The 21,781-nt window shown below is 44.3% G+C and overlaps 1 protein-coding gene across 1 annotated transcript in view; it reads left to right on the forward strand.

Annotated features, from left to right (window-relative positions):
* Positions 1–20,327, forward strand: part of RRAGC (Ras related GTP binding C) — a 144,511-nt gene extending 124,184 nt beyond the window's left edge. The window contains exon 8 of the mRNA XM_029571015.1: positions 19,923–20,327. Coding sequence (XP_029426875.1) covers positions 19,923–19,926 — 4 coding nt within the window. The 3' untranslated portion in view covers positions 19,927–20,327. The remainder of the gene's footprint in view (positions 1–19,922) is intronic.
* The last annotated feature ends 1,454 nt before the right edge of the window (positions 20,328–21,781 follow it).

Consider the following 21,781-nt stretch of genomic DNA (forward strand, 5'->3'; position numbering starts at 1 on the left):
TACTTGTGTGCATTATGCTAATTTCACAAGTGCTAGTGCTCTGAAAATTCACCCTGTCTACGCTCAGAGTATCTTATCTACCTGTCTGTGGAGGATGGGTGGACTCAGATGCCCAAAATTAGGGCTCCCCTTCTTCCCCTCCCCTCCTCCATCCTTGTGATCCAATATTTGAAGCTGGTATGGGATAAACTGGGACCTGGCATTCAGAGTCCATATCTGGGAATCCAGTTCTGCTGATTGAGTGAATATATTCATCTTTCATCCTATGTCTTATCGGTTTCCACAAGGGGTTTTCCTCCCTTTGTCGACGGGAAAACTCTTTTGAAAACAGGACCCTTGGTGTTCTGATCCTTGGTGAAATGTTTTTAACCAGACATAAAGCTACAAGTCTCTCTCTCTTTCCTTCAGCTTATCCGCAGAACTGCTTTGTATGAATTAAAAACAAATAGGGCCGGGTTTTAAAAAGGTTACGCGCGCGCGCCGGACCTATTTTCAAAAGCCTTTACTAAAGGGGCGGGAAGGGGGTGTGGCCAGGGTGGGGGCGGGGTCAGAGGCTCCAGGCAGAGTGGCCATTTACCGCTGGGTGCTTGGGATTGCGCGCGGGCAGTTGGCCGATGCGTGCAACTTGCACCTGCCCAGAGCCAGGTGCAAAAGGTAAATTAAAATTTGGGGGGGAGGTCAGGTTAAGGGGGAGGGAACGGAGGAAGGCAGCGCAGCTCGGCGCGCGCAAGGTGCATAATAATTGTGCACCCCCTTGCGCGCGCCGACCCCTGATTTTATAACTTGCATGTACCGGCGCGCGCCTGTTATAAAATCGGGTGTACACGTGCGTGCGCCGGGTAGCACGAGCACATGTGGGCCGCGCGCGCGCTCCTTTTAAAATCTACCCCATAGATTTTATCTTTTGTGGTTAAAACCTTGCTTTTTAGGATAAAACCAGAGCTCGTCACATCCTTCATGAGATAAGGGTCAGACTGATTCATCTCTCTCACCTCTCGATCATCTCTGCTTTCACTTGAACAACTTCTGCAATAGACACACGTGGGTTAGAGCTGAGAAAAAAAGTGTACCAGCGATGTTGCTAACGAGAGAAAAGAAACGTGCAGATTCCCTGCGAGGCTGTGACTCAACCACTTTCTGATTTTATCAACCCCCAGCCTAGTATGTTTGACTCCAAGTGTTAGATTAAGCATCCAAACTTTTCCCAAATGACTTTCCAGTGGCTCCCAGCAATCAATGCCAACAGGTTGGGATGCTTGCAGCTTTGTGCTTCTTTCATTGTGTCAGACAGGTCCTGTCGAGGGCTTATAAAGAGCCATGGCAGACTTACAGGGTAACGTGCTGGTTATTAGGACGAGTTCTCACGCACTCCGTGTGATGGATTGATCTCCTGTACTTCATATTGGTTTCTGCGTGAAAGAAGGTGCGAGAAATGAACTTTAGATGCCATTTCTTTCCTCCCAAATATTTCTAGATTGCAAATAATATAAATATATTATTTATAGTGAATGAACTGGTTTTCTGTTAATATTGGGTTTGAATATTTTTAGTTGCCAGCACCAAATATTATTTTTGTCTAAAATGTTTCTAAATTCCAAATTTGGGTGAATTGAGTCCCTTGACGTTTAAATCTTTTGAATCCATGCTTGTTCTCCATGTGCTGTGATGGGGAACTTGTATGTGAGGCACAGAGTGACTCAGCTGGTAGAATTGCTCAGTTCATCCTCTCGTGACCCACAGATACCCAACATTACACGATGAAAGTCTGCGCCAGCCGCAAAGGTTGCAGTCATGGCTAAAGAGTTTATTTTTGTATTATTTGTTCAGATCAGTATTTCTCAGTCTTTGATTAGGCTCAAATGTAGGTGCTGAAATACTTCTAAAATGAACTTCGAAATGCCACTTAAAAGGACAAACCCAGCCTGCTTCTCCTTTGGAAAGAGCTGGGAGAGAGACCCTTCCATAAATAGGCCTTCTCAAGAAGCTGCTGGATCCGCTGTCTGTTCTGGTCAAGCCTTACACATCCGGGCATCTACTGGATGAGGCCCACGTGTTCTGTCCTATTGCAAAACTGTTTGAAGTTTATTTGCGGTGCACTGGGCATCACCAAGTCAATGCAATTGTAATGTTTTCTCTGGTGATCCAGCCAATGCGCTTACTAAATTGAGCTCAGCAGGAATAAGTCCACAGACCTCATAAATGATGGAAGTGATTGCAAATCAGGATTCATATATGTTCCCCTCCCAGTAGGCATCCTTATCCCCTACAAAGGAAGCAATCATCTCTTTCAAATTTCTGTTTGCCCTTTCACTCAAACATGTTTGACAATAATATAGAGAAATGTTTTGCAAGATAGGTCTGGTAGAACTGTTTCCCGAAATACATAAGCCACTTCTGTCCTACAGCAACTTGTTGAGAATAATTATCACCACTTTTTCCCATAGTGCCATTCTCTTCAGTGACATATTAGTTAAAATCATGTGAAATAGTTTGGCTGATAGTGATTTTGTTTAAGCTTGTTATATTGATGTGAAGATTCTTTACTTGCCAATAGGGATTCTTCGGAACCCAGCTGTCACGGTTCCACCAGTCCGTGCACTCCTAACTGTGCCGTTTCCAAGGTCCAGCCCCTGAGAGAGCTTTCCTGGTCCCTTGAAAACTCAAATAGAGTTTGTAATTTATCTTCACAAGTCTCCAGGTGGGGTTTGAACCCTCCTGGCCGGAAGGCCGATGCCCTCCCCAGTGAGCCGGCGACTCACCCTGCAAAGGCTGGCTTCAAAAGTTCATCTTAAGTCTCTAACCTTTGCTTTCTTTCCTCTAGGTCATTCACGAGTAACCAAACAACATCAAGTCCAAAGTTCAAAAGTCTGGCCCAATGGGCCTAACTGCCACCTCCCACAGTATCTCTCGGGATATTTTCCTTGTCCCTTCAGATACAACCACCTGCTGGCAGTCTCTCAAACAATATCCTGAAGTAGGCACATCCGGATAGTAAAACAGTCTTTAGCTCCCGGCTCACCTTCCTGGAAGTCACACCTGCCATCCATCTTCCATCTAAGCAGGAACACCAACGTTCCAGTCTTGCAGAGAAACAGGCAGCATGGTCCTTCTCCTTCAGTCCCCAGCAGGAGACTGAAACTGCTGGGTTAGGGAGTCTCTCTTATACTCCATAAACTCCTCCTCCTCTGCCAGCTGATTGGCTCAGGGGGAGTCCCACCCTTAACCTCCCATACCTGTGTGTTCAATCTCTATGGTTACAGGGGAAGCCACCAGTGTATATCCTTGACTCTGTGTCGCCTGGGTTTTCCTCCCCCTCCTTCCAGGACTTTGGTTCCAGGGAGTTTTTTTGTTCCTGGCTTTATTCTACCTACCCAGACTGGCATAGTGACCCCGTCACACCAGCCAAGAGATTATGTACTCAGCTCAAGGATCTTTTGCTAAGCTGGTAGAAGACCTTATTAAATTTAACCAAGACCTTGTTAAATTTAACCTGGTTGTTCATTTTCTATCCCTCATTTCTCACTCTACCTTGCCCATATATCTTCCTGCTGAGGAGAAGAAGATACATTTCCCAATAACATCCATCTCATCTTCTGTCCTGGTTCAGCTTGAGGATCCCACTACTGACACCACATGGGTGTTGCAGCTGACCATAGTATTTCATCTTATATAGGAATTTCTGGATTTTAACCTGATACCCTCTGGTTTCAAACTAAGGACTCTAGCACTGAGCTAAGTGAGCATCTCCCACACCTGTTCCTATATATTTTAACCAAAATGTTTATTTCTTATCCCTTACTCACTCTATCTTGTTAAATCTGGTCATTCCCTTTTGGGGTACTTTACTTTATTAACAGCTTAATTCTCCACATGTTCAGAATTTAGAAGTTATTTTGATATGCTTTGTACCAGTACTATACTCTGTTAAATGACATTTTAGTCACAGAAATGTTATTGTACACTTAACAATTTCTACCATACTGTCTCAGCCATACAGAATTTTATATGACTGTTTTCTGAATTGCTTACTAGTATGTCAGTGTTGTTCTGAAGAATGAATGATAATGATACTAATTACCTTGTGTAGTTTCGAAATAAAGTATGACAAAACCTAGAAGCATGGGATAAATACAGGGGATCTGTAAGGGAGTGATGGGAATTATAAAGCTAATTTAATTGGGCGGATGGGCAGACTGGATGGGCCATATGGTCTTTTTCTGCTGTCATGTTTCTATGGTTCTAAGATGACAGAGGTTGTACTGTATGTATGATGTTATGTTACACTTATGTACTGCCTTCATCGAATGAAAATTCAACCCAAAACAGTTTACAACAATCAAAATAATACAATAATCAGTGATATTTTCTGGAGTGAGTAATCCACAATATGAAGCAATCTTGCTCTTCAAAACAGAAAATGACTCCCAAGCCTCTGTTTGTTAAAAACCTGTCATGTCTCCTGGTGATGGGAGTGGGTGAATGTAGCACCTGCTTGCCAAAACTGCATTTCACAGAATTTCTGCAGGTTGCACAACCATATATAGTACCCCAAAATATATAGCAATTAAAGATGGAAATAATTCATCTCATAGTTAAAAAATATCTTAATTTTAAATAAAAAATTGGGTTATCTGAATCTTAAAAAAAATAGTGAACTACAGAGGAACCCTTTCAATTACTTAATCATCACAAATTATATGTGCATTTGGGCTATCTTCTTGCAGAAATTCAAACACATTCAGAGACCATATCTTTAGGTAAATGCAACCTCTGATTAGTGCACATGGATCGGGCCCATTACACTTAGAATCGGTAGAATTCTTGAGATTGTCAGCGTCTAGCCCAGCATGTCCTTTTGTTACATTTCTGTCTTTTCTTGAGGAGATACGAAGGACTGCTCATCCAGACTTTGTCTGTTTCCAAGCAAATAACTATTTTGCAATCGTAAAGTTACTAGGATCAAACTGATCTGGGTCTGGTTTTATCCCATTCCATCTATGGATGTGTACTTCCTATTTCTTTGGATGTCCATGGATGCACTGGGGGGGGCAAATAGAGGACTGACCTATAGATAGCGGGGACTTAAGCTCTGGACTAGGCTGAAAGGGCTTTCAGTACCCATCAATTGTTATATAAGAATTTAGTTATAAAAACATCCCATTCATAAGATCACCCAACCCTATCCTTGAGTACCCCTTAGCCTATCAAGGTTTCAGGTTACCCACAATGAATATGCATGAGATACATTTGATTGCATTGCCTCCATTGTATGTAAATCCATCTCATGCATATTGACTGTGGATATCCTAAAACTCTGACTGACCAGGGAGTAACTCAAGGACTCCCTGCCCTAGCAGTTTACTTTCTATAACATTCAGGCCGATTCAGTAAAGACCGCAGGAGAATGGGTGCTCCGTGCCGAGCGCCCACCCTCCCAACGCGCGCCCAGCCTCCTCTCCTGGGCGCGGGATCCTATATTTAAATGAGGGGTCGCGCTAAAAGGAGGCGCTGGGGACGCTTACGCTCCCCCAGCGCCTCCTTGACCCAGGAGAGGTGGCTCTGTCAGCGGGTTCAGGAAACCGACGCTCAATTTTACGAGCATTGATTTTCCGAACCCTCTGACAGAAAACGGATGCCGGTAAAATTGAGCGTCTGTTCCCCTAACCGGACCGGCCGGCACATTTAAAAAAAACATTTTTTTTTTTTTACATTTTTGGTTCCTCGGACTTAATAATTCTGAGGGTGAACGGTATTTTCCGCTTTTCCGGGCTGGCCACACATTTTACTTAGAGAATGCCGGATGACTAACTAACGGCCTCATCAACAAGTATTCGCATGTGATGAGTGCTACCGGTTTTCAGGGGGTTTGGCCGTGCGTTTCTGAGGCGCTAAGCCCCTTACAGTATAAGGGGTAATAGAAGCCCCTCAAAAACGCGGCCAAACGCACGTTGAACAGTGCGCACGGCCAAGCACAATTTACAGAATCGGCCTCTGATTGTGAATCTGGTGCTAGAGGATTTTGGGGTTTTTTTTTTAAAAGGAATCCACCGTCATTGCAAAACTCCAATGTGTCTTTAGAGAACGGAGGCAGTTTCCAGGCACAAGGAAGGGAAAGTGTGACTGTAAAATGAGGATGTCAGCCTTCAACTAAGGCCAAGATGAAAGGTCTTGGGAGACTGCTGGGGCCCTATGAAAACAGGAACCCCAGGACATTGTGCAGGACTGGTGCCAAATGATGAGTAGCAGGTAGCGGTAGAGGTTACAAAAAATACAGGTGCACTTCATCTACCCATCATCAATTCCAGGTTTAGAATATCTATCTCCAGACATTCTGTGGTGAATTTTCAAAATGTTACGCGTGTAGAAATTAGCTTATACGTGCTTAACTAGCCTCCACTTGCATATTCCCTATTTTATAAAAGTCGAAAACACGCAGATAAAAATGGGTTGGTCTAGGGGCGTACCAGCTGAGGCCAATATTTATGCACATAAGTTGCTATTTTAAAAGACACTTGCACACGTAAAGGTGAATTTTTAGACCTGCGCGCATGCTTCCATGTGTGCGCGCGGTTTCCGGGACGTGCACATGAACACGCCGATTTTATAACATGCGCATGTTATATTGCACCCGATTTTATATTGGCGTGCACAAGGGGGGGGGCATTTTATAAAATGCACGCGGCGACAGACTGGACCTTTCCCCAGTTCCCTCCCGGTCCCCTCCAATAAAGGAGCGGTGTAGGAAGCTCCCTCCCAGTCCCCCTACCCTGCCTGCCTTTTCTCCTCTCCTCCCCGACCTCCAAATCCCCTCTAACAAGTTTATTTTTTCTATACTTACCACTTACCTGCCGGCCCACCCCTTTTTTTAAAAAAACGGCTCTTACGTGCATACCGGGAGAAAACGCGCATCGCCGCGGGCCTTCGAAAAGGCCTGTGGCACGGGTGCGACCTGGCCACGCAAGTATCTCCTGGTATCGGTGCGTGCTGGCGTTTAAAAACTCACCCAATAGATTTGCCAACCTACTTGCGTAATCTTACACCTGCTGGCATGAATTGCATTAAATGTGTTTATTGCTTAGCACTGACTGGGTAGGAGATTTAGGTGATCTGGGGGAGTTCGGGTTGAAGCGCCACGAGGGTCTTGATGACGTGGAGAAGGACTGGGCGAACCGGTGGACTAATGGGTAAAACTGCTTTCCTTGACGTGCACTTGTTTTAAAATACACGAACTTATGTGCATTTATCCTGATATATGTGAGTAAGCCCTGCCTTATTTTTGCACATAAGCATAAGTAGGAAAGGTGCGCGTGTTCTGTGCATTGATGTACTTTGTTTCAGAGCACTGCGTGTACTCGTGGGTATACCTACATGCACACGTGTGTTGCGGGGTAGAGATACGTATAGTTGATAAAAACACTGCTAATAAAATACTAGCGTTTATCTGCTTGCAGCCATATATATGTGCATATATGTGCAATTGTTGTTAAAGTTATCCTCTTTGTCACTAAGACTGCCAGGTAAGCCCTTTTGATCTCTCGTCTGTGGAGATGATTTTCATGGCTCTTCAAGTAACAGAAAAAAAGCACTTGATGTTTTCCTCTTTTTGTTCTATTGTTTTAAGTGGCAAACTGTATTCTCTAGCAATATCTGAAGCTAGCCTCTCTAAAATACAACCGAAGACCTCTTGTGCTGCTCTCCTCCTGTCTTGGCACTCGGAAGTCTTATGCTGATAAACTCTAAAACATGATGTTATCAGGAGAAGTTTTAGAATTACGACTCCAGTAAAAGAATTTCTTTTTTTGGCTTGATTTATTTATTTTTCCCCCCCCCCCCACTGGGATTCTGGTGTCTGGCTGAATACAGTGCTAGAGGCAAAACTAAACTCCAGGCCGGGCTGATAATTTAGTTTGCTTGGCCCCGTGGAGGGTCAGAGACACTTAAAGGAACTCAGATGGGTGGGTCCTCTGCCCTTTGACCACCGCTTCCTGTCTTGATTCTGGTAAGCTTAGCTTCATGGTAACCTTCCCTAAAGTGCAATGAATGAGGGCAGCCTGCAGATCCATTTATGCAGGTAAGTAGAGACTTGGATGCATAAAATTGCCCTCTCTCAGTACAACTAAAAGTAGGCCTCTTCTATAACAGCGCACGTGCTTTTAGCCGCATTCCCAGGAGGAGGGGGCTGATCAGAAGATAATGCGCATTCGCTGCACGTTGCAAGCCCTCGCATGTTATTTTCCGTAAGAAATATACCTGCACAAAAGTCTGCATCTACTTTGTACCCTTCAGAGGGAAAGCTCGCCAGCCCTCTTCTTTATGACGTGGGTAAATTGACTGAAAATCGCCTCCAGGGAACCAGATTCATATGGTTGCCAGCGCCACTGTTTTAGGAGAGGATTCCTAATCTTTTGACCAAAAAGTCAACACATTTTCTTCATTTTTTCCCCTTCTAAAAAAAAAAAATTCTCCAGTTCCAAGTGTGTGCCCTATTTCTCCTTTTTAAACGAGTGCTTTGAAGTGTCCTCAGGCATCTCAGAATCACTTTTGCTGCAAGGGAAAGACCTGGATTAGAAGATTCAGGCTCCCTTATGGCAAAGCTGTTGAGGAAACCAACATTTTGAATTTTGCTATTAGTGGTCTGAGGGTTTGCGGCAGGAGCCCAGAAAGCTTTGCCATCTCGAGCACGGGGTCAGGTCACCGTGACAGAAGGAAGCTCTGCTTCCCTAGGGTGGGACTGGACCGTCTGAAGAGAGACCGTTCCTAGAGCGATCAGAAAACAGAGATCACCGGAAGTCTGGACCTGTGAAAAGCGCTCACTTCATGAATAAAACTCCTTCATTCTGACATTTTTTCCACCAGAAGCTCACAGAAGAGTATTAATGACCTATTGATGTCTCTGTGTGAAACCAGGAAACGTCACCGTGCAGTTCACATTATTTTACATGAGAATCTGCCACATTTGGCCTTCTCACAATAGCATTGCATTTTCTGGTGAGCTGAACTTGCACTTGTGTTTTCTTTTCCCCTTGTGAAGCATTTTGCAAAACTTGTCCTTACAACCTGTGAGTGATAACTGAATTTTCTACCCAGTTCCCGCCCTGCAATTCACAATTTACCATTTGAGATTCATAATTGGTGGATCAGGATTACTGAGTCTGTGTGAGGAGAGACCAGAAGGCAGGTAACGGAGCCGTAATACCAGAGTGCTCAGGAAATACAAATTAAAATCTGACCACAATGACCCACAGCGTTTGTGCTGCTGTGAATTTTATATTGTGGCTTCTGATTGGCCCATCTCTGACTCCTGCAATTGGATTCTGACAAACCGATGGCCTCCGGCTAATTCTAGGGACCACAGACCTAGAGGCTTTTCCCCCCCAATACTTTCTATGATGGCTGCCCATCATCCTCTCCCATCACCCTAAAATTGTTAAAAAAAGAAGCAACTGTTGCCAGCACAATTCGGCAAGGAGGATGCAAGTGGAAGGCCAAGAGTACAAGGAGGATTTGACTCCTCCAGGCTGGGACCGAGGCACTGTAGGTGAGAAGAAGAGGATCCTTTTTAATCAGTTTTCCTGTCTACATTGTTTCATGACTTAAAGACAGGGATGAAGGCAGAGAGACAGCCGGGATGACATCGCTTGATTGTAGATCTGACAACTGACAATACTTGCGTGCCTTAGCAATGACAGTGATAGGGGAATAATGAAAAACAAATCCTCTGCAGCACCCCCCCATGAATAACACGTCGTCTTAGGATGCTGAAGCCATAACATTGGAGAGGAAAGAGAACTAAGGCAGTCATTTAATGTAACTTCCTTCTCTGGTACCGCCAGCACCACGCTCATTTGAGGAACAAATCCCTTAAAATTCACATTTTGGAAACTTGACGCTTTCTCCGACGGGTGCCATCGGGCTGTGATTCTCTCTTCTCTTCTCTGCTGCCCTCTGACAGGACCTAACAGAGAAACCTAAAACCATTTCTTTTACAATGTGCTTGCTCGGCTGACTGTGTGGCTGGAGAAAGAGTTTCCAGATATTCAGAAAAGTTCCCCCGTTTCCCGAAGACCAAAGACTCCACACATTAGGCTGGCAGAGACGTGCATTTCCCCTTTTATTTATTTATTTTTCATTAGGAGGACAAGTTTCCAAAAGAAAGTAAGCACATGCACTTTCACCACAGTGAACCTCGCCGTGAGGAAGAAAGCGCCAGGGGACTTCTGCACCTGCATTTTCCTGCGGGGGGGGGGGGGGGGGACGACTTTCCCCGGAAAAGTAGACGTGTAGATTTGAAAACGCCTTGAATGCCATTCCTCCCCTGACCTTGACAGGCCCTTGAGAAGGCTCCCTCTTAGCGAGGCTGAAAGCCCAGGCTCCTGTGGAGCGCCATGCGCCATTTTAGGATTCAGAGATTCAATTTACCTGTACATCTGGGATACTTCCTCCGTGTCGGTCCCGTGGCCGAACACCTGGACCTTGATATGGGAGAACAAAGTTAAGGCTGTACATAAAAATAAAAGAGGCACAGAGGGGGGGAGAAACAAAGGTGGATGCAGACAGAAAATGTTTGAAAGAAAGAGCTCTTACAGGTGGACAAAAAAGTGAAATGCAGTGTCCCTGGTGGGAGAGAAGTAGGTGGTCTGAAAGATGTTGTGCAGGGGATGAGAGAGAAAGCAATGGGAACAATGACTTGCAGGCGGTGGTTGAAGATAGCACATGTCCAGGAAATATTTCATAAGCACTGCACCTTCATGCAAACCGCTGTACAGTGAAATTAATAGACTTTGGACAGCAAATTTTTTTTTCTGGACTTCATTAACTTTCTAGAGAGGAATTTCAGCAAGTAGAGTTTGTGTTGGATTTAAGACCATTCCTGTGACATTTTCCATGGGATCTTTAAAGCCCACAGAGTAGACAAGACCTTGATTTTATCCGAACTTCCTAAATATTGTCCTTGGCGATCAGAAGGCAGTTGGATCTGATGGACACTCAGGATATTCATCCAAACCAACCATAATGTAGCTATGGAACCCTAAAGGTTAGGGTTAAGGGAAAGTGACACATTACGGTACGCAGAAGAAAGGGTATTATTTCGTTTCCATGAGTAAAGTATTGTGGTTGCTGTGTTAGGCTACTTGAATATGTAGAAACAAGGCTCAACAAATAACGCAATACAACTGTGCCTTGCTTTTGAGGGCTCTGCTCCCTTCATCAGCTCAGTGAACTCCATGAAGGGAGCACAGACCTTGAAAATTCTTCCCAATAAAAAGGTCTCACCTATAACTGATTTTTGTTTTTTGCCCTCTTCCTTACTTTTTCTTCATTAGTGTTAGTTAGGCCCCTATACAAATTTCACAAAAGCGATCAGTTCAACACGGCGAATGCACTGTCTTCATCTGCTCTTCGTAGATGTCCAGCAATTTACAAATACAGCACGCTTTAAGCCAACTCTGCTCTAACGTCGCCGTTTGCTGTCATCCCCATTCCTGGTTTGGATTTATGCACCCCTGTTTCACAAATGAGGGCACCGTTTCAGCCCCTTGATAGGCCAACCAAATGGGATTAGTGTTTTCATGATTGCCTGCAATGGTTTGGTAAAACTGTTATTACAACTTGACTCTTTAAGGAGAAGGTCCTTAATGCATTTAGATCTAAAGTAATATTGTTAATCTGGGACTCATTAAAGGAGTCCTGGTGAGCAGGACTGCAGTTTCAAGGTTTTATCCTTTCCCAGTGGAGAATTATCAATCACTTTCCTGGAAACTTAAATTATATTTAGCTAATTAATAAATCTGGATACTGACCGAGGCAGTTTCTTTGCAGGTGGCTCTTGGAACAAAGTTATTTTGAATGAAGAAACCGAGGAGGATTTCACTGGTGTGCCGAGCATGCATGTAAGGTGCGGCTCACTGAAGGATTGTGGGATTCCAGGGGTCCCCCACTTCCCCTGCCAATAATGCCCGGGTAGGGGAACCATATTGCAGCTTCCAGGGTTAAATGCATAAGAACATAAGAATCGCCATGCTGGGTCAGCTCAAAGCCCATCGAGCCCAGCATCCTGTTTCCTGCAGTGGCCGGTGCAGGTCGCGAGTACCTGGCAGATTCCAGGTATGTCAGTGCCATGCTGTGCTTTCATAGGCTTTAAGAGGACAGCCTGCCCATAAAGGGCTCCTGGCTAATTAGGACATCTATTGGGTTTTAGCCAATGATAAGCAAGAATGGCATTAGGGGTTTGCCAAACCCTCTGAATTGGTCAGAATCCCTCCAGTTGAAAGGTATCAAGAATGAATTTTTTTGTGGGTTCCCATAACTTTTATTGGACCTGTAAAAGAAGGTCTTCCAGTGTGCTCTACATGATTTTAGGATCCTTCTACCAGTGGGGCAGAGGTCAAATGAAATAAATTGGAATTGGCTCACCATGTTTTTTAGTAAAACCATCCCTTGGAGAACCTCTTCAACAATCTCCAACTGGTGGCAGAAGTCACCAGGCCATTTCAGAGCTAGAGAGCTTAGTAAAGCTCGGCTCAGAGTGCAAAGGCTTTGGAGAATATTTCTGGCCTGTGCGCTTCCAAGCTTTCTTTCCTGTTCTGTTTATTTTTCAAATGTTCCTGATGGGCACTTCCTCCCTCTCTGACTCACTTTCAGGTGCAAACCCAGAGTCAGCGACAAGCTCTCACCGCGATAGGAGGCCAAGATTGTGCGCTCTGGATACATCACCCAAAGTTTTGCAGCAGGCTTCAGAAACATCTTATCACTAAAAATAGGATAAAAACTTGTCATTCTCATCTTTATTCAAAACGCTCAGTTTAATACCTTTAAGAGTGAGCCAGCCGATCGCTGCCTTTCTGTACAGTAAGGTATATAGGGAGGATCATTTTACTTGCCTCTTTAGGTAACGTTTAAGTAATAATGCAAAGTGGCACTTGTACATTAGAGTCTGGGGAGAGACGCAATCTAATAATCCCAATTTAGGAGCCATCCCTAGGGAGAAGGTTGCTTCACTCCGAGATTAATAATTGAAAATCTCAGCCCCTGGGATGCAGGCAACAGCTGCCTCCAATCTGGTAAAAGTGCACCTGGTTGTTTTTTTTTTAAAGCTGAATCTTTCAAACAAAAAGAAAAGAAAAGAAAAGAAAAAAAAAATCTCTGTTAGTTACAGCAGCAGTAAAAGGCATTTGTGCTGCTGTGTAATGAAATACTTCCTCGCCCTTTAATGCTGAGATGTCTGGGTTGGTCAGAGTTGGAGGTGACTGAGGTCTCCGTTAATGGCACCAGATAAATCGTTTGATTCTTTTTTGAAATCTGCCCTCCTCTTGCTTTTGGCAGCATTAAAAAAAAAAGAGGGAGGGGGCGCATTTAGGTCGAGGGAGCGAAATTTTCAGATCTCTGCCTCCCAGGTCTGTGAGTCCAAAAGTCCTTAGGGCTTTGATTGTCCAAGCGACCTTACGTGCGCAAAACCCTGTTGTATGCGTGTGAGCTTGGAGCAGGTGCTGCTTCCTGTGAGGTCATTTGTGAGCCTCCTCGGCCGGGCACCCAAGGATTTTCAAAGTGAGCCTAGGCATGCAAGCTTTTTGAAAATACTGGGTAAAGTCTTGCGGATGCACAGTACAGGGTACTCGTCTTGTCTTTGCTTGTTACACAAGCAGCTTTGAGGGTCATTTTTCAATCAGATAATGGGGATAAAAAGCGACTGGCATGCATGAAAGTTTCCCTCTTGCAGTAAGGCTACGAGTATTCATGTTGGGGAGTGGCACACATTTAGGGAAGGCCTTCCCAGCAGGATCAGAAGATGATGCACGCAGATTGGGCCAGATTTTCGAATCTACGCGCAGGCGTAGATTTGTGCGTGTAACCCGGCGCGCACAAATCTACGCCCGATTTTATAACATGTTATAAAATCCGGGGTTGGCGCGCACAAGGGGGTGCACACTTATGCGCATTGCGCGCGCCGAGCCTTAGGGGAGCCCCGATGGCTTTCCCCATTCCCTCCGAGGCTGCTCCGATTTTGGAGCGGCCTCGGAGGGAACTTTCCTTTCGCCCCTCACCTTCCCCTCCCTTCCCCTATCTAACCCGCCCCCCCCCCCCAGCCTTACCTAAATCCCCCCTACCTTTATTATTTAAGTTGCGCCTGCCTCTGGGCAGGCGTAGGTTGCCGGCGCGCAATCCCCCGGCCTAGCGGGCCTTCGGAGGCCTCTGGCCATGCCCCTGCCCTGCCCCGGACCGCCCACGCCCCGCCCCTTTTTTCGAGCCCCGGGACATACTCGCATCCTGGAGCTTGTGCTCGTTGCTGAGCCTAAACAAAATAGGCTCGGCGCGCAGGAGGGGTTTAAAAGGGTAAAGTCCGCCCCGTTGTGTTTCAAGTCTGTACCTTATTCTCTGTAGAAAATCTACCCGCACTAAGGGGGTCATTTTCAAAGGAGTTACGCATGTAAATGTGACATACTATCGTAGCAATTTTCAAAAGCTATTTACTCGAGTAAAGTGCACTTACTTGAGTAAATCCTATGGACAATTCAATGGCATATATTGTAGCAATTTTGAAAAGCCCACTTACTTGAGTAAAGTGTATTTACTCGAGCAAAAACCAGTTTTGCTCGAGTAAATGCTTTTTAAAATCTACCCGCACTAAAAGCAGGTGTTAATGTCGGTGGGCAAGTTTACTACTTTATTTTCCCTTTGGAAATTTGGTGAAATTTGGTGTAAAATGTGCCCACAGACTTTGTCGCAAAGCCATCAGTCTGAAAATCGCTCCCACTATCTCCCCCTCCATCTCAGCTTCTCTGTCTGTAATTACATTCTCCTCTCTTTGGGAAGCCCAGGTTGTCAAAGCTGAAATGTCATCAGGAATCAGAATTTATAATGAAGTGAGCAAAAAGGAAATTTCATCTGTCGTACTTTTGTTTTAAAAACGAGTTGAAACAAAACAGGAAATCCCATTAACCTTTCCCATTCATTTCCGAAGACTGCACATCCTTATAAACCGTGATACTAGTCAGAGAGAGCACCATGACAGACACCGACCGCAGAGCCCACTCTCCCTTCTTACTGCAGTACCACGGACCCTCCTTAACCTCACTTATCTGGCGCTGAGGAGCCTCTGCACTTGTCCCAGGCTTTCTTGAATTCCGATACTGATTTGGCCTCCATCATCTACCCGTGGGAGGCTGTCTCATGCACCCCCTGCCCTCATCCTGGGATGAAAGTGTGTCTCTAATGCTTAAATTGTTCTTTTCTTCAAGGAATAAGCATGTGGAGTGTGTAGGGGAAAACATCTCATTTCTTTTTTTTTTAATTTTATTCACTATTTTATTTTTTAATTTAATCTAGTTTTGTTTCTGTGTTTTAGCATGCACTGAAATGCAGAAAGGAAACAAAGCAAAAACGTGTTGTGTGTCTTGTTTCAGAGGGGAAATGATGTACAGTAAAACAACAAATGTCATTGTGACTTTCATTGGCAGCACATCCTTATTAATCATTTGCAAGCCCCTGCAGAGCCTCCCCAAATGCTGTGGGATCCCCCACCACCCCAGGGTCTGTTCTAGAGATTTGATGGGAAAGGAATGTCATTTTTTTCATTTCCTGGGTGGGTTCATTTCATTTAATATGTATTTTAGTTCATTTCATTTGTCAAAGTGGAATAAACAACATTAAATTTAAACGAAAAAGCTGAAAAGAAATGTCTCCCAAACCCCTTTGAACCACACTTACCCCTTATGCAGGGGTTTCTGATGAAGGAGCAGAAGTAATCCCCAGTCATTCCAGCTGCGCTGGTTCGGTTCAAAATGGCACCCTCACCGTTTTGTTTTATAGCTGTAGAGCCCATGAGCATCAAACAAAATGGAACTAGCACCACCTAGCTTGATGTTACCCAGGTAGAGAGTCCATCAAGCTAGGTTGAGAGAACCTTGCCCAAATCTCATCTTGGAGTGAGTTTCCTCACTCCGAAGGCCAGCAAATCTTCACAAGAGACCACTGTTCTGTTCGTAGGTGTCAGGTTGCAGGTCAAAGTGGCCCCTAACCCCCTACACACTTACCTAATCCCCACCTCGAGTTACTAGGTGGGCCTACCCTAGGGATACAAATACCTGCCTATGGGCCATGATATTATGGCCAGGCTTGCTCTCTCTCTCTCTCATTACTATATTAACATAAAACACACCCCTTTTGCTATCGCATGCGGTACTTACCGCATTTTGATAAATCCAGGCCTCAGTTTCCTGAGCAGAAGGAATAATTATAGTTCGAATAAAGTTTTTACCAGACTTGGAGAATCTTTGCACACACCAGTTCCTGAGCCTGCAAGTGTCTCGGCAGTGCCTGCTTTTTCTCTACAACAGGAGCGCAGAATAATCTTGCAATCCACAGTCTATTTTTAAACCAGCGATAAAAAAAAATAAAATAATAATAATAATAAAAAAATTTGCATGAAAACCCCCCACTCTTTAATCTACACCTGAAAATTATTTCAAGCCCTGCATTCTGTTCAGAAAAAGCCTCCAGGTCAGATTCCTGTCTTGGACTCCCCTTACCGAGTAACTTGAAGGTAGTTAGGGTCCGTGTTTAAAAATTCCGTCGTCATGGCAACTGCAGTATTAAAACAGCTGCTTTTCTTTCATCCGTCCCCACCCCACTTTGGGTTTGTATAGAATTTCATAAAGAATTGCATATTATTCAGCTCCTCGGAATAGTTTGATTGTGTGAAAATAAATAAAATACCAAGAGGGAATGAATGCAAGGCATGAAGATCCTCCCTAGGAATGCAATGATAGAAACCTATGAAGCGTTTTTAACGATTTGGAAAACGTTCAGTTTCATTTGAGGGACGGGCATCTTTTATGCCAGTTTAGCTGGGCTGGGTTTTGGGGGGGGCTCGATTCTTAGAATAAACCCTGCAAGCTTTCGGGAGCTGGTGATCTGCAAGCTGACCCCTAGGGACAGCCCCGACGTAGGAGCAAGGGCGTAGGGGGGAGCCAAGCTCCCAAAACCGGGCGTGGTGAGAGGATGCGACAATAAGGAGAAGTGGATATGGAAACCAGCGCAGGAGGTGGGGCTCGCTCGGAAAGAGAAGGTTTGGCAAATGGACAGAACTTTGTAGGATGCACCCAGTACAAGGCAGGGCATCAGTGTCAAAAAACAGCCACAGTTGTTTCAAACAGTGCAGAAGTCATAACAGTAAAACACTGGGGGCATCATTCACTTCAAAAGTCTTGGAATCTGGCAGAAGTGAACCTTTTCTGTTTCTGGGACCCTGGAGGCCCTTGAAGATCCTTTCCTGTGGCAGGTCAGCCATTCAGTCACTTGGGAGAAATGTAGCCACCTCTGGATGTTCTCCAGAAGTCACTCTTCCTCTCCTTTACTCGCCTCACCCTCTCCCCATAATGAAAAGACAACAGCTGAATCCGCTGGTCGGATTGGCTGAGCCTTCCTTGTCCAGCATTTGAATCTATCTTCTATGTAACTGACATCTTATAGGAGTCCTATTTTACTCAATGCACAATTAAACTCTGGAATTTGTTGCCAGAGGATGTGGTTAGTGCAGTTAGTGTAGCTGGGTTTAAAAAAGGATTGGATAAGTTCTTGGAGGAGAAGTCCATTACCTGCTATTAATTAAGTTGACTTAGAAAATAGCCACTGCTATTACTAGCAACGGTAACATGGGATAGACTTAGTTTTTGGGTACTTGCCAGGTTCTTATGGCCTGGATTGGCCACTGTTGGAAACAGGATGCTGGGCTTGATGGTCTGACCCAGTATGGCAGGTTCTTATGTTCTTACAGTCGTGCCTAGTGAGGGTAATTTTCAAGAGCAATGTTTGTGGATAAATTAGTGCGTTCCCCACAGAAATGACCCTTTAGAAAACCAGGCGTAAAATTACACACATGCACGCCGAATGTGCATCCTTTTTCGCACCTGGAGAAGAGGCGTTCCAGGGCGGGGAATCTGGGTGGGGTTGAGAGTTGTGTGCATACTTTTTGCCTTTAAAGGCATGCCCGTAAATTCATCGAAGCCACACGCCCCAAACTGCAGGTGTGATTGTGTGCGTTTTGCCGATCATTATCAGAAGTGGACACATGCTCTGAAGTTCACTTTAAAATTGATGCAAGCTATGTACATATTTGCCGGCGAACTTATGCAACGGTGTTACAAAATTATCCCCCAGGGTGGGCACTCTTCAAAAGTCAGTTTCCTGGGTGAGTAGCAGGTCTGAAAATTACCCCCTCCACATGTGGGGGGAAAAAGGCAGGCTCACTGTGGAGGCAATAACATGCATAGTTTTACATTACCAAAACATATGTACATTTATTGTTTGTGGAGAAAAGCAGGGGTAAATCTCAATGGGTTATGTTTTTCTGGGCAACTTCCAAAGGAAAGGGGGTAATTTTCAATTTATGTGCACAAACTCCGGTTTCTAAACGTGACCTGGAATCAGTGTGCATATTAACCGTGGCCCAGGCTTGCACACTGAGAAGCGGTTTTCTGGAGGGAGGTAAGGCGGCAGAGTCAGGGTAGAGTCAGCGCTTACGGGTGTATGTTTTGCTGTTGAAAAGCACGCGCATTTCAGCGCACATACTTGCTCCATTACCCAAGCATTTTCAAAACCACCTTTGGTGTATTTCCAAAGGAGTTATGCGTGTAAATGCAACATGTTATCGTAGCAATTTTCAAATGCCATTTACTATGTTAAGTAGGATAAGTGCGTTAAAACCTATTCAATGGCACATATTGCAGCAATTTTCAGAAGCCCACTTACACGGGTAAAGTGCATTTACACATGTAAAACCCATTTTTAAGTAAGTGCTTTTGAAAATCGGGCCCTACACGCCCAGGCTTTGCCGCTGTATGAGCTGTTTGAAAATGACCCTCCCAAAGTCTTTCTCTGTGAGATTTGCTGCCGAGCCCACGGGGGAAAAGCACCCACAGACATTGCAGCTACCATCAGAGATTTTAAAACTGGTGCCTTACATAAGACTACAAGATGTACGCAGCGATACACTGAAGTACATGAGAGAAGTCTCTGCTTACAACATAATCAACACAGAAAGACAAGACAAATAAGGCTCTTTGGGTTGAAATCATTCAGGCCAGGACTGAAGCGTATCAGATTGCAAGACTCCAATAGCAAATTCAAAGCAAGGTTTTAGGTGGGGTTTAAATGTGGACAGAGACCACGTTAAGTGAGCAGAGCTACAAGATGTCAGGCCTCCATCCTTCTAAATGTTTATATACTAGAAAAACAGGCAGTGTGGTGGGCACCTTAGTTAACCGGCATTCCTCTCAGTACCGGGCTCTTCGGCCTTCTCTTCTTACAAGTGAACTTTATCCTCATCTGCTGAGTACAGTGTATGGGATCAGCGTTCTGCTGCTATTACTGTTATATGTAAAATAAAATTGTACTGTAGTAGTAAGCCAGTTTATGTAGCATCTGTTTAATAACCAAAATTCTGTTGTAATATTCTTTATAATCACCTCTTGCAAATCACCTAGTCACGCCTGGGCTGAATGGCGGATTTCAGTAATAGCGTATTACTTGGCAATTTCTAAAGAGAACAGCAGCAGAAAGCACAATATTTTGCTAAATTTCTAAATCAGATTTTTGCATTTCAGCATTTCCATTGGCTTGCAGTAGCATTGACAAGATATGAATTTTAAGCATGCCCACAGGGCAAAATTTGACAGAATAGGGAATGAGAGCAGCCTCTCAGCTTTCAAAAAATATTAGGACTTTTACAACAGGAAAAGAACATTCCCACTTTCAATGTTTCTGTGAATTTACTTTTTCTCTCTTTTTTTTTTTATTAATGCATTTCCCGGGGAGGGTGGGACACTTTGAAAATGCATTAGCCCACTGGCAGTGTCGTGGAGCAAAACAGTGGCACAGCCTGGAAGAGTAGCTCTACCTTTCACGTTCTCTCTGTTGCTTCACAGATAAAAAACACCTTCCAAGCATCCACTGCGTTTCTGCAAACTACAAACATCAAGAAATCACAGCCGTGTTAAATCAAGCTCCTGCCATGAGAGAAGCAACAGCCCGAATTATTTCATCTGTCAGCCGACGAATGCGGCTTCTTCCTAAGCAGAAGAATATTGCTACCATTTAAAAAGTTGGTGATTAATTTTTAATTGCAGTGCGAGGAGTTTTCGCTGTTTAGGGCAGAAAGTTTTCTCATTTAAAGTTCAGTTTATACGAATCTGAGATTTCTAGTACCACAGCAGTGGAAAATCAAATGATGACAAGTTTTTCAATAATCTTCTGTAATTATAGCTTTGTTCAACATTTAAAGAGAGAAACTATAATTAACAAGGTAAAAATATCACATTCAGCTTGGAAATGCTGAAACACAACTATTATAAAGCAGTGGAAAGACCGGTGTCTGTTGTGTCTTCCATCACTTGCGAGAATGACTTCCATTACAGAAATAACGGATTGCACATGGGATAGGGATATGTTGATTGTGTTACAAACCTCCTAGAATCATTTGAAAAAGCTCCAGTGGCTTAGCAAAATATTTTGGGTTTCAAAGAACATTTTTGAGCCTCGAAAGTGGACCCAGCTGATAGCAACATAAAACTTTTTCACGCTACCCAAAAACGCCATCAGCTTTACCTTGCCATCAGGCTTATCCCTTTGCCACATCCTCAACACCCATCCTATCCATCCGTGGCTACCCTTGATGCTGGGTGCACTGGGAACCTCAGTTATAGGCTGGCAGTTATCACAGTAAGTACTTCTGGGATTACAGCAAATCTCAACAAAGTGAATTCCTTGGCTACGAACGAACGCCCTTGGGACCACTTACCTGTATTCTTATGCACAGAATATTCTTGCGATATGAGCTACTTGCATGTGAAAGAGCATGCTGAGACTTTGAAAAATATCCTTCTAAGTGGCAGTCGCTACTCTCACACAGCAAAATGTCTACATTAGCAAGATAACTTTCAAACAAATGCACGCAGTGGCATATATGTGCATATATGGCTGCGAGCAGATCTGAGCTAGTATTTTATAACCTTGCGTTTTATGATGTACCACATTTTATAAAATATGCGCATCTCCACCCCACATGTGTGCAAGCTTAAGTGTGAATATATGAAATGCACTGAATGCGCATGCTTTTCCTACCTATTTTAAAAACACACACGCGAATATTTTACGCACAAAAATAAAATAGGACTGGCTTGCATATGTTGGAATTGCACGTATTTTAAAAGATGCGCGCATCAAGGAAGTTGCCATTTTTAGCCATTAGTCCATCAGTTTGCCCCGGTTCCTTCTCCACGTCATCAAGACCTTCCTGGCTCTTCAGCCTGAACTCCTTCCACTTCACCCAGCCCTCCCACCTGGCCACAGTACACAATAAACACATTTAATAATATCACTTAGTCCAGATATTACGAGGTGCGGAATTATGCGAGTAATCTGCAGGCCTAAGCGTCTTACGCACGTCCCCTGAGTGCCCCTGGACTGACCCTTTTTTGCTTGCATGTACGTTCATGCGAAAGTGAAAGTGCACACGTATTTTAGACTTTTAGAAAGTACAGACTGTCGGTTACTTTTAAACAGGCACATGGTGTGCAAGCATTCGTTGCCCGCGCCCAGAGACGCGTCCATTTTATAGCAAACGTGCGTATGTATGCACGTTATAAAATAGCCTGGACGTGCATACAAGTGTGCCCAATTTTAAATGGATGTGCGCAAGTGCGCCCAAATCCCGTATCTACTGCGTAAGCAGGGAAAGTTTACAAGGGATGCACGCCAATGCCGTTTGCCGTTTTCCCAGTTCGCC

This window comes from Rhinatrema bivittatum, chromosome 11 (genome assembly GCF_901001135.1).
Source record: "Rhinatrema bivittatum chromosome 11, aRhiBiv1.1, whole genome shotgun sequence".
NCBI classification, from domain to species: Eukaryota; Metazoa; Chordata; class Amphibia; order Gymnophiona; family Rhinatrematidae; genus Rhinatrema; species Rhinatrema bivittatum.